Below are 13,926 nucleotides of genomic sequence, written 5' to 3' on the forward strand. Positions count from 1 at the left end.
ATATATATATATAAGTTACATATTGAAGGCATTTATATTAGAGCATATAGTTACATATTTAATGTAGTTCTGTTATAGCAGCGTTTCTGTTAAAATCTAACCTCTGGATGTTTAATTTATATTTTAGACATTTGGGCTGAGTTGCCGTATTTTTTAATAACATCTAATTTTGGTCATTTAAACAAAAACACTGTAAGTAGTAATTAGCAATGGATAAATAAATGAATTTAATAATTTACTGAAGGAGATGATGAATATTTTCCTTTTTCCAAGGTAGTTATTACAATTGTCAGATTTTACTATCACTTACCTATATATAAAATTTAAAATAAGCGAATGTATAGCCATCCTAATCTTTCTAAACAAAGAAAAAGTTGTTTTTGAACATATTTGACTCAGTCCCATCATAAATTAGAGCAATAGATTTTTTTACTATAATTTGTAGACCTCAAATAATAATGATTGGTATAATTAATCCAGTATAAGATATTTATATTAATTATTATTATTTATTATATCATTATTTGTTATCTTATTAATCAAAATTAATTTCAAAATAACAGCATTTATGACATAGTTAAAATACATGCTCTCTTATCAGAAATCACCCAACCAGCCAATGTGATTGCAGATACAAAAACAGTAATTTAAAAAATTTCTTTTTGTTTTAATCCTCGCATATGTGAATCGATTTAGTAGTCTGAATTAGGGATGGGATTTTTCTTTCGATATCCCATCCCTAGTCTCAATTAAAATATTATTTTTAGGCAGCACAAACTAATATTTAAATTAAGAGCTTGACTAAAAATTACAGTTTGCAAATTGCAGTGGAAATCACTCGGGCCAACTTGTCAAGTTGCTTTGGTAATCATTTGGAACATCTTTTTAACTTGTCTTCAAATTACTACTTAGTTTGTTTTTTTGTTAAAGAGCCTCGTTAGTAACGCCCGTTGATTGTTCTCAATGGTTCTACACTGGACGATTCTAGATCATTCCTTCATTTTACCTATATAAGCGGGTGGATGGCCCGAACTTTAGTTCAGTTCTATATGAGCTTCCGAAGTGATAACTTCGACAAGCGATATCCTAGGGAACTGCTAGTACCGTCTATTTGCTTTGTAACTTTTGTGTGGATCTTGAGTGCTTACTAATTCTATTTTGTTATTAAGTTTATCGAACGAAAAGTAAACGAAAGTTATGTCTGGTGGAAAGAAACGAAAAGTAGATGCAGAAGGTCGCAAGTTTCAAGAAAATGTTGTAAAAGCAAAATGTAGTAATGTTATGAAAGCTAGTTTTATAGTTAGTTCAAAATTGGCAAAGTCATTAAAACCATTTGCCGAAAGATAATTTATCAAGGAGTGTATGTTAGAAGTTTGCAGTTTTTGTGTCCTTAAAAGAAAAATGAATTTGGAAAAAATAGTTTATCAAGACCAACTGTTGTCCGACGTATAGAAACGATGGCTAATCATATAAAAACAACATTGACTGACCGTATGGCTGGTTTTGAATTATTTTCCAAAGCATTAGACGAGAGCACGACTTGCACGAATTTGTCCGATTTGTCCGAAACAGCTGAACTGGCTATATTTATTCGAGGTGTCAATAGAGAGTTCGCTATTACTGAGGAATTGCTCGCTTTACAGCCACTAAAAGGAGCCACTGTAGAAGAGGACATTTTTAATGAAGTTCAAAAGTTATTCACAAGTTTTGGCTCGCCACGGTCACAATTACTTTGTAATCGGTGTATGCACAGATAAAAACTATATGGAACCCCCGGATACGGCGACATGTCACACTCAAGGGAAGCGCAGCGGTATGGACTGCAAAAGAAATATACAAGGAACTCTTGTCCTAAGAAGAATGGAAGAGCATTGGGGACATAAAATTGATAAAAGTCACCCAAAAGGGCAGTGTTCTAGTCAGGACAGAACGCGGTGACCAGGCACTCACCTGGGATAGGTTGAGAAAAAAAGATTACAGGCGAATCTTACAGTGGCACGCAAGCCTCGCCTGGAAGTAAAAGGAGTCCCAAACTTTTGGGATAGGAGTATCCTGGAGAAATATCTATAGGACAAAATCCCCATAGAGGCTTCAGAGGAGGATAAAGACAGGAGGGAGTGGCTTAGACCCTGCTTCTCCACTCCCGCGAGGAGTGGGCTCACAACTACATGGGCGCTTGAGGTGCACCAAGCTATGAGACTCGTCTTGATGACCCTGTCCGCGAGGGACGTCAGCGGAGGAAGGCAGAGCATGACCATCAGAGATTCAGGAACCTGGACCCCTTGCTCTGCCTTCGGTGCCAAGAATAAGGACACCCTGCAAAAGCCAGTATAAAGGAGGTGGCGTGCAGGTGGTGCCCAGGGACTGCGAACAAAGCTAAGGAGTCCCCTTAAAAGAAGAAGGGTGAACCCTCATGCTGTAGAAACTTTAAGGGGAGTGGCAGAGCGGGGAAAGACCTCCAACACTGCGCGTGTATCAGGAAGTGCCCGCTACATTTGGAGGTGAAGGTCAGGCAGGCAAAGAAGACCCGGTATGCGTAGGCTGCATATCCTGCAGATCAATATGGGCCGGAGACGAGTGGTCGCGGACGAATTGAGAACTCTCGCCCGAAGTGCTGACATCTTGGCAATTCAGGAGGCATGTTGTCGAAAGAATGTGGTCATAGGTTTTGGAACTACGTCGAGGGTGGTTAGTCTAGGTAGTGGCGAGAGGAGGCCTAGAGGAGCGATTGTTGTCGCTAACCCCACCCTCGACGTCATGGAACTAAAGCAATTCACCACTGCACATCAGGCGACATGTTATGTCAGGTGAGGCAGAGTTGCCTTAGCTTTGGTTTCAGCATATAGGCTCATTCTATCACCTGTGATATCCAAGGAGAGAGGGTTAGACCGGGTGAGCGTTGCCCCTGGATCTCATCCTCAGGGAGGATGTCCTTAAATATTTAGTAAAGAGGGCTGGGACTAGAAGCGCTACCGGATGAGCTCCGAGAGAGGACCGGTGAGACTCCAAACTTATGGAAGAAAAAACTACGGGAGAACTCAATACAGAAGTGGAATGGACGGTGGGTAGCAAGCCAGAAGGGCGCTACTTTGAGAAAATTCTTCCCTACCGTCCTTTCTAGATTGAAGGCTTAATGGATCATCCCAGACTAATGGGTCTCGCAAATCCTAACAGCACACGGGCGGTTTTGGGGAAAGCTGCAGACCTTTTGGAAAGAACATCCCACGTGCGGAGTTCCAAACGGAAACAGCAGAACACGTAATAGTAGATTGCTCCGCCATGGAAGGACACCGAGCCAGGCTGTTGAGAAATACCGGGATTTTCGCCCTCGCCGAGTCGGACTTTCCCTGTTTGATGGAAGAAGAGAATTATCCCTTCTTCAGGGAGTTCATTTACGGATGAAAGGAGGTGGTGGGCCCAACCCATTTCACAATGGGGAGGACTTGACCGCCCAACATCGGCGAGCCACCAGAAGAGGAGGAAGCAGACTCAGACTGAGACCAGGAGGGCTGGACCAGCCTGGTAACTGCAGGAGGCACCCAGACGGATGCGCACCAGAAGGACCTACCGAACAACAAGGTGGACAAGGAGCAGCTCCATCAGTAAGGCGCTAAATCTAGTTCTGGGCTGCGGCACAGTAAAAAATTTAATAAAAGATTAAAAAAAAGAAAGAAAAAAAAGAATTGGTGATCTTTGGGAGCAGTGCCATGCGCAAACCCCAGCTCGCACTACCCCACTGCTCCCGCATCCCATATGCCAGAAATGGGATAATAAAAATTTTTTTTAAAAAAGATGCACAAAAAGATGATTTGATAGTACTTCATTTTTTCCACAGACGTTGTGTTCTAAAAGTTGTGTTTTAAGTTCATTCGATTCCAGAATGTTATGAGTGTAGTTATAAAAACCATAAATTTTATTCGTTCCGAGGGCTTAACCATCGTCAGTTCAAGGCGTTTTGGGATGAAATATCAGCCGAATATGACAACGTAACATATTATTGTGAAGTCAAATGGCTAAGCAAAGGGAAAATGTTGAAACGGTTTTACGAGCTTAGAAATGAGATAGGATATTTTATGGAAATAAAAGATAAACCACTATCTCAATTGAGCGACCCAAAATGGATATGTGACTTAGCATTTCTGATCGACCTTATAGACTATTTGAATGATTTAAATCTGAAACTTCAAAAACAAGGACAGTTAGCAAATGATTTGTACAGCCGTTTGAAAGCGTCTCAGGACAAAACCCGCTTGTGGAAGGCGTAGATGCTGTCTGGTAACAGATTTAGCGTAATCAAAAACATGGAAGACTGTTTCAATTTATTTGCTACTCCAACAAAAAGTAATGTATAAAACCATCCAATACAGTTGCAAACTGTAAAAAAAAATTCACTCCTAAAATCTAAATTTGAAGACGTGGAGTTGTGCGATTTCTATAAAAAATACCTAGAAGAAGATCATTTTCCGCAGCTTACAAAATTCGCAAGAAAATTGATTTGTGCGTTTGGCAGTACTAATAAATGCGCACAGTTCTTTTCAATGATGAAAAGTAATAAATCAAACCATTGTACAAGGTTGACTGACGATTATTTGGAAAATTCTTTTGTATCAGTGAAATTAATCCAAACATCAATAGATTAGTTTCCCAAATTCAAGCTCAAGTGCCTCATGGGTTTTGGTGTTGCTATTTAACTTTCATAGTTTGTAATAATTCTAAATTTCACAATTTAATAATAATGTTGTTCCTTTTTTTTTCATTTCATTTTGTTAATAATTATTGTTATTTTTTAAATAATTATAATAAATAAATTATGAAGAAGATGGTCAGGGTTAATGAAGTATAGAATACATAATAAAAAGGTGGAAACCTAAAAATACAGAATAATTAGATAATGATAACAACTATGGTTTTATCCAGGTTTTAGATCGTGACAATAATATTTTATCTATATTGATAATGTTGAACGCGAGGTGGTGAACACAAAAATAAAATGTTTTTACTGTTCTTACTGTTTTATGTTACTTAACTGTAACTAATAAAACAGTTAGATCAGTAAAAACATTTTATTTTTGTGTCCACCACCCTCGCGTTCAACAGGTTATAGGCCCTGGCAGTTTGCGAAATTAAAATTTGTAGTGAGACAGTAAAAACAGTGCGGTAGTGTTTGTTGGTGTTCGAATACTTCGTAAAGTAAAAATATAAAATTGCAACCAGTAATATAAAATGGATCTCAACAGCTTTAGTGAAATACATCAGATTGACCCACTGAAAGGACCTCAGAACTTCCAAATGTGGAAATTCAAGGTAAACATCTTCTTAAAAGCCATCGGGATGTTAGAGATTATTTCCAAAGATTTTGAGCCTCCCACAAACTAGCAAAGTAAAGAATTTAAGGTGTGTGTACTAAATGATGCTAAAGCCCAAAAGTTAATAGTAATGTTGGGGTTGTCTAGTCTTGGGCGGTTCTCCAGCCTGATATCTAATTTACAGAAGGCCCTCGACAAGACGTATTCAATAATAGGTAAGAAAGGAAGGGCCGTGCTAGGGGATGAGCCCTGGACACTGATGCAGGTAGAGGAGCTCTAGGTAAGAGAGAGTCTGAGCCAGTGTAACAGTTCTAGTTGCCGGGATGAAGCGGACGGACTAGTAAGCTGATAAGGCTAGGTGCAGCTCTAGTTGCTGAGATGAAGCGGACGGACTAGACTGGGGAGAGACAGGATCAACTACACTAGTTGTCGAGATGAGGCGGACGGGCGAGTGTAATCGTTTAGGATCAGTTTACAATCTTAGTTGTCGAGATGAAGCGGACGGACTAAGATTGGTGGAGAAAAGGAGAGGAGATAGGCCATCATCTTGGGTATGATTTTTTCACAACTTTTGTGAGAATCGTTTGGCAATAAACTTCTCTATTTCAAGTAGAGTGTACGTACGCCACCATTGATAGGGCTAGGCCTGGGAAGAAGGTGGATCAAAGATCAAATTGGGGATTTAGAGGCCCTTTATTTATAGGCCTAGTCTATGTCACTGTGACCGAGAAGCGGTCGGTACATGTCTACTTGAGATAGGTTCGTGCATTGTTTTGATATAATTTATTAATCATTCTATTGATATTGTTAAGTGTTAGGTACAGACATTATTGGTATATAAAAATGACAATGTGTTTTTACAAAATAAAGTAATGTGTAAATTTGGGATCTTCTGTGAGGCTCGAGGTGCAGCGCTCTGGTGAGTTGTGGCTAAACCATATCCTCCTTCTCGCCCCTCTCGCTACAGTAACAACAGTGAATCAGAGAGGATTAACTCATATTTTGACTTGTACTACTGCAAGTCAAATATATTCTAAAATATGTGACATATATGAGAGAGGTGCAAAAGTTTGAACTTTTGCAAGAATTCATTGATTTTACATTTAAGACAGGGATAGACATGACATGCCAAATTAGCTCAATTGAAAATTTGGCGTTTAAATTAAAATCATTGCGAAATGATATACCAGATGATATGATCATTTTCAAAGTAATAACAATATTTCCAGAGCTGTATAAATATTTTATAAGTGCTTGGGAAAGCACATGCCCCGATATGAAAACTCTTTCCAATTTAACGACAAGACTAATACCTTCAGAAAGACGCTCTACAAATGCTACTGAGGAATAAAACAATGGAAGCGTTTCAAACCAATGTAAGAAGAATTTGGAGAACTGCTTCAGACATGAGGAAATGTTTTTCTTGCTCCAAAGAAGGACATTTGAGTAAAAATTGCCCAAACAAGAAAAAGCTCTGTGGTATATGTAAACATAAAAACCACTGAGAGAAGGACTGTTTCTTTCGTAAAAGCAAAGTGAAAACGTCAGCAGCTTCTTTCCTTACTGAAAGCTGCAGTAAATCATGAATTGAATGGGTCTTAGATTCAAGTTCCTAAGATACTAGGCAGACGACCAACAGTTTAAGTGTATTGTCGCAGGAACAACCTAATGATTCTGAGATGGATCTGGCTAAAAACTGTGCATCCATGACAGCTAAAATGGATGGTCGTGTAAAAAGTGACTAGTGTCAACTTGATATTTACAACTGTATACATATATACACATCAAGTAAATTTGCTGTAAGTGATATTAAGACATGATTAAAACATGTGGAGAATCTATTCGTTGATAGAACTCCAAAAACATTTCTAAAGAAGATCTCGAGGCCATCTTCTTTTGAAACGTCCAGGATTATTAGGTAGTGAAGGAGAAGCCAGGTTAGAAACGAGTTGGTTTGGGTGGTTGGGAAGTTTATTATGGAAGGATTGGTATCTGGTTCTGGCCAAATCGGCAACATGGGGGACATTGAGGTCCTGATAGATGATTTGATTTATGACAAAGTAAGGAGCATTAAGGATTTTACGAAGGATTTTGGACTGTAAGGATTGAATTCGAGAGGAATTAGATGGTTTAGTGGATCCCCATAGCTCAACTCCGTATGTCCAAATAAGTGTCAACTTAAAGATGTGATGTACATCCCAGTTCTCAGTAGAAATTTGTTGCCTATGGATAAAATAACACAGAAAGGTGTATACGTGACTTTTTCTAAAGACAAAGTAAACATTGTGAACAATGATACCGTGATGGATTGAAAAAGATCTGAGGGATTTTAAGTAGTAAATTTAAAGACTAAATCATATGCGAAAGCTTATTCTACAAATGTACCTAAAACAAAAATTGAAATGAAAAAAGACAATAAAACATATGCGTCTGAACCACAAACTTATGCTGAAGAACATAAAATTACTAAAAGAATATTTAAAACTGATTTGAATTGTGATTCAGGATTTGAAGATGAAAGTGTTGAACCATTGATGGAAATAAAAGAAAAAATGAAAAGGCTATTGAAGAGAATAATGAAAAATTATCTAAAAATGAAAGAGAACTGGAAGAACAACCTGATGCAGGATATCGATATAATTTGAGATTTGAAGCAGAAGAAAATCTACAGATAAACTGGTATCCTACCAGACGGAAGGTTCATTAAGATTCTCAGAATATTCTTGAGAAAAAGAAAATACAGATAATCTAGATGGAAAAAGTAAGAATGTGGATTGCGAAGCAGATATTTTGGGAAAAAGTAAGATGAACAAGAAGAAACCAAGAAAGAAAAAGAGATTCAGTGTTTCAACAAATACAGTTAAACCATGTGTTGATCCAAATGTTCAAAAGAACTTCAAAAATTCTGACTATTAAGAGTCTGGATGCAGTGGAAAGACGAGAAGTCCAAATCATCTACAAAAAAAACAGAAGACCAGTTGGAGATGTTTAAACTAGGACTCAGTGAAGTGATTGCCAAACAGTAAAATTAAAAAAAAATGTAACTTAGAAGTTTTTTCTGTGCACAAAACTAATATAGCAATTTAAAAATTATTTAGTTAATGCATGTAAAATGAAAATTCTGCTAATCCTGTTTTTTGTTAGGAAAATTATGTAATACTAAATTTGATAAAAAATTAATATTCAAGCTTGGTGTGTTGTATGTTCTCACTACAGTAAGAACGTTTTATGTTATTTAACCGTTATTAATAAACAGTAAGAAGAGTAAAAACATTTTATTTGTGTCCATCACCCTCGCGTACAACAGATAATTGTAATGTAATAAAGAGGCAAAGTCTCTAAAGCTAATAACTTGAACAGCCCGACTGAAGCTCTACAACCCGGATACTTACACTTTCCGCCATGTCGCAAATGGAGCCACTTTAACTTTTGACCTCCTCCTGACGAGACAACCGCACAGGATTACAGGATGCACCGCCTTAGGATTCCTATAGTCTGACCAACGTCCAGTGCAATTTCCATCCACGGCCGAAGGGAACGACCAGCGAACAAGAAGTTTAGGTACCAAGACCCCGAATGGAATAAATACAGATCAGAAGTGTATGGGAAACTACCGAAGATACCATCTCTCCACACCAGAGAGCAGGTCGATCGCTACATCTAACAGCTCACCACTATCCTTCTCGAGGTAGCAGCACAATCCTCCATCTCCACCTACCGACCTACACCCTCCCACCCACCTCCGACCACCACCACCTCTTATCTTAGCTCTTATAGAGAGCCGGCGCACCCTCAAAAACAGATGGTATCGCTCCAGGGATCCAAATATCAAACGAGCAGTCAACGCTATGGCTACCCAAATCAAAAACCTTCTCAGACAGCGGAAAACAGCTATCTGGCACGAGCAGTTGCTAGCTACCCATGGTGACGTTAAGGAGTTCTGGAAGCTCACTAAAAGTGCAACAAAGAATTCCAACACCATCAGATTGCACGACGGAGACCGGCTTCTCACCCCCTTACAACAGGCGGAGCTACTAGCTGACCATTACCAACGGGAAATCACAGTTCGAACCCTCAATGCAGAAATACCACACATAGCCAGGGAAGAGAACTACATGTCAGCCCCAGGCAGCTAAAAGCTATTTTGAGGAGATCAAACGGAAACCTCGCACCCGGCCACGAAAAAGTCCATACGGTCTTGCTGAAGAAACTCTCCAGAAAAGGCATAGCACATCTCACGAACCTGTACAACTCGTGCTTGCGAATGAGATACTTTTCTGCAATCTGGCAACACGCCATTCTGTTCCCGCTACTAAAACCAGCAAAGTCAGGTGACAAGGAAGACCACTATAGCCCATTGCGTGTCTCGCAGACCTCGACTGCCCAGAACAACTCTATAGCATTATAGTATCGTTTTTAAACAACCGAAGCCTAGCTGTACGGGTTCATGAAAATCTCAGTAACGTGCGGTATTCCACAAGGGGCGGTCCTTTCTCCTCTCCTCTTCTCCATATACACTGCGGACGTCGTGGGGCATAACTACACCATTGCCACAATAGCCGCTTTCGCAGACGATATCGCAATATATAGCAGCAGTGCCAGCGCTAAACATGCCCTCTAACGGGCGTAAAAAACATGCCAAGAGATAGTAAAAAAACTACACCATCTCAACATTCAGGTAAACCCGGCAAAAACAGATTTCGTGGTGTTCGCACTACAGAAAGGGAAGAAAGCCAGACTACCTCGCACGCTCCAAGTGGCAAACTCCGTACTAAGCCTTCAAACTCTATAGTTTATCTGGGCATTAAATTTGATCACCACATGACATTGATACATGAAGACCTAACGAGTCCGTCTCAGATCATACCGGTTACCCCACCTTTTATCATCACCAGTACTCTCACTATGGCTCAAACTCCAAATCTATTAAAGCATTTTGAGACCAGCACTTCTATATGGTGCTCCACTCTTCACCCATCTCAGAGAAGGGACACAGCGCCATCTACAACGCTTCCAGGATACAGTGTTGCGGAAGATTGTGCGGCCAACATCGCTGAAGAAGATGAAGCCTGATCATCTACACGAGCTCTTCGAACTACCCACTGTGTCTGAGTTCATCCAACGCAGGCACATAAAGTTTTTCGACTCTCTACAGTACCAAAGAAATCCACTGTTCAGGAGCCTTACACCAGCGCCCCCTCTGGTGCGTTGGCAACGAACCTGATAAAAACTCAGAAACGACGTGCCAGCACACGAATTTAGGGAATAAGTTTATTTTTTAGGTTTAGTTTAAATTTCAAAGCTAATCTTTGCCTCATTATAAAAGAACGCCCACTACAACAAAAATACATGTCAAAAACTACTTTAAATGTTGGCCACTACCGAAGAAGGAAACAGTGCAGGACCAGAATATATATGCATGCTAAAAACCATAAATGAAATTCAGAAATAGGGGTTATGGAAAAAAAAAAGCTCTACAAAGTGGGGCAAACGTCGAAAAAAAAATAGGTGTCAACTATTTTTGTTCTTCTTTGACCGCAATCCTGACCATCTTTATTATTGAAATTACTCGGAGACACGGCTCTTGTCTTGGATCCGACGGTAAGATTTGAAAGTAATGACCTCGAACAGGAAGGTGTAGTGGAAAGGGAAAAAAAGAAAATATATGAAAAACGCGTCCCTTTCCTTTAGGAAAAATTCCGCGAGACCTTCGGAGAGAGAGAGTTCACTGTGAGAGGCCTCTGGTTTGGATCTCGTGGAACAATACCGGATAGAACAAGGAGCTTCTTAGAAGGCCTAGGTGTTAGCATTGGGGATATTGCGATCTTGGCGGAAAATATTATTTTGGACTCCCTGGGGATCATACACCATCACCTGCATGAGAATTATCTCGAAAATTATTCTTTGTTTTATTTATTTATTTTAATATGTTGACCTCTCTATTTGTGTGTTTTAACGTAGTTATTCATTATTAAATTATTTTATTTTATTAGTACTATTGTTATTTTTTTGTTTTTTTTTTAAAACTTATTTATCCATTCAAGTGTTTCCTGTAACCGGTTTTTTATTATATTAATCTATGTGTTAGTCTTATTCTCGTAAAATATATCTATTTGTTTGTTCTTGGTAAACTGATCTACTGCTGTGACTATGAATGATGGTCTGATCTTTCATTACCGTCTTATATTGAATTTCTTTAGCGGGTCACTGAAGAGGATCTGGGAGTATGAATTCAGGAGAGCGAATTTGTTGATAAGGTGAATTGAATAATTGAGCAGAAATGAGAGGGAAAAATGGGAGTGAGTGAAACATTTGTATTGGTTGTACAGACCGAAATTGATTGTAACAGGAAACTGTAGGGGAAAAAAATTGTTTATTATATCATATTATTATATCTCTTTATATCAGATTATACCATGAATGTGTAATTTATATATGTCCGATTACGGATTGATAAGTATGCTGTGTGAGATAGCAACCTGATGTATTTAGGCAGCATAGATAAATAAAGTATTTCTCGCTCTATATATAAGTTTAGCCTTAGTCAGCTGTTTCAGTGTCAGGTGATCGAGTAGATCAGCAGATTGATGATGTATATATAGAGGTACGGAACAGTCTTTGAGTAACAAGCGAGTTGGTAATTCTATCTCCTTTTTCTCTTCTTCAGTCTTTGAGCTCACAAACGTTTAACTGGTGCCGAAACCCGGGGACTTTATATAAGGATCAAATTGGCGAAAGGGGGAGAAGAAGGAGGGATTTGCGAGAGAGCGCTCGTTTGTGGAAATTGCTCAAGATCTCATAGATACAAACACTAGAGAGGTGGAGGCCCAAATGAAAGTAGAGGATCCGGAATTGAAAGTGGACACGAGGTCAAGACCTCCCGGTAGCTCCTAATGCTAGTTAATTGGTCCGGTCCTAGTTGGAATTGTTGCCCTTTCCTCAGCATATCGGTCAGTGGTTGTGTTAGTTCTCCTATTCCCGGTATGAATTTCCGATAGTAGTTCACCATACCCAATAACTGTCTGATCCTGCGAGCGTTCTTGAGTAATGGGGATCCCTGGATGGCTTTAACCCGTTCTGGATCTGGTTGTACCCCGTTCTTTCAAACCGCGTGCCCTAAAAACCTAATTTCCCGTAGCCCGAATTGGCACTTTTCTCGCGAGAGTTTCAGACCAAACTCGCGGATTCTATTGAAAACCCGTTTGAGGTATTCTACGTGTTCTTCTGGGTTTTTGCTAAATACGATCAGGTCGTCCATATAGATATAGATTAGACTGGAAATATAACTTAAAAATAAAAGGGATTCGGGCAGAGTAACGACACACATCTACTGAATAACTAACTTTATTATCAGACTTCTCTGGTATATATAAGGACAGGGTTGTTGATAAACTTAAAGGTAATTAATCCTAATAGTACACGGTTTATTATTGTTATTTACAGGCTATATATACAGCTAACTTCTCTCTCGGTTCTGCGAATATATATATATATATATATATACGGTTCTGTCACAAGAGGGTGAGGTAGGAGAAAGTCCTGTGGCAAATTGACTCACAGAGGCAGAAACACGTTACAGCGCCTTGGAACGAGAACTACTGGGAATTGTTTGGGCAATAGAGCATTTCCGACCCTACTTGTTTGGAAGATGATTTAGGGTTCCGACGGATCACAGGCGGCTGCAATGGGTGGGGAAGTTAAAGGAATCGTCCGCGAAGAGTCACACGGTGGAAGGAACTGTTGAGCCAGTATAACATGGACATAACGTACAAACCTGGGAAGGAAAACGTTATAGCAGATTGGCTTTCGCGTGACATCATGATAAACGCAGTAGAAGGTGAACATGGAGAAACATCTGGAGTTGGAAGACACTTCTTGAGGGAATGGACTTCGGAAGAAGATCAACAATCAGCCTCACCAGAGAACCAGATTAGGGAGGAAACATCTACAGAAGAAAGTTTGAACGATGACAGACCGACGGAACTGGAGGAATTGGAGGATATTATAAACAGCAAGAGGTATCAGATTATTTGGAAGACAAAAACTACGGGGTTGCTGAAGATGGAACAGAGCAAGTACGGTGGTAGTATCATTTCGACTATCTGATCACAACCGGGTGTTAAACAGCGCTGAAAGAAGCCGGTAAGATCCACCATTTATATGTTGGAAAATATCGGCGTTGTGTTCGATGCACATCAATGGTAAATACCCTGAGATACCCGGAACATCAAAAGGAGGTAACCTTGGCTTATCACCAAGGAAAAACAAATCATCGTGGGCTAACGAGACTCTACAAGCATTGCGGCGCAAATATTTCTGATGTGGCGTGGAACGCACAATTTAAGACATTCCTGGGAAATGCGAGGAGTGCCTCAGGACGAAATATGTTCGGCACCCACCCTGTGCAGCTCAAGAAGAGACCCCTACCGCGAATGCGCCGCTCTGTGACTTACAGGTGGATTCTTTTTTTTTTTTTTTTTCCTAGCCTCTATAGAAATTTATATAATATGTACATATATATACATTTACATTGATTGTTCTTTTACTGGAGCATTGCTCCATTCTAAGGACAGGTTGAGATTTATATTTTTTAGGAGTTTATACAAGGTTAAATAGACGA

At 39.5% G+C, this 13,926-nt stretch overlaps 1 protein-coding gene across 1 annotated transcript in view; it reads left to right on the plus strand.

The window, feature by feature from the left end:
* Positions 1–13,926, plus strand: part of LOC106678084 (sperm-specific sodium:proton exchanger) — a gene marked incomplete at its 5' end in the record, with an annotated part of 162,896 nt that overhangs the window by 23,587 nt on the left and 125,383 nt on the right. The window contains 1 exon segment of the mRNA XM_067053048.1: positions 564–642. Coding sequence (XP_066909149.1) covers positions 564–642 — 79 coding nt within the window.

This window comes from Halyomorpha halys, unplaced genomic scaffold (assembly GCF_000696795.3).
Source record: "Halyomorpha halys isolate HHAL.00 unplaced genomic scaffold, Hhal_1.1 Scaffold122.1, whole genome shotgun sequence".
Taxonomy (NCBI): domain Eukaryota; kingdom Metazoa; phylum Arthropoda; class Insecta; order Hemiptera; family Pentatomidae; genus Halyomorpha; species Halyomorpha halys.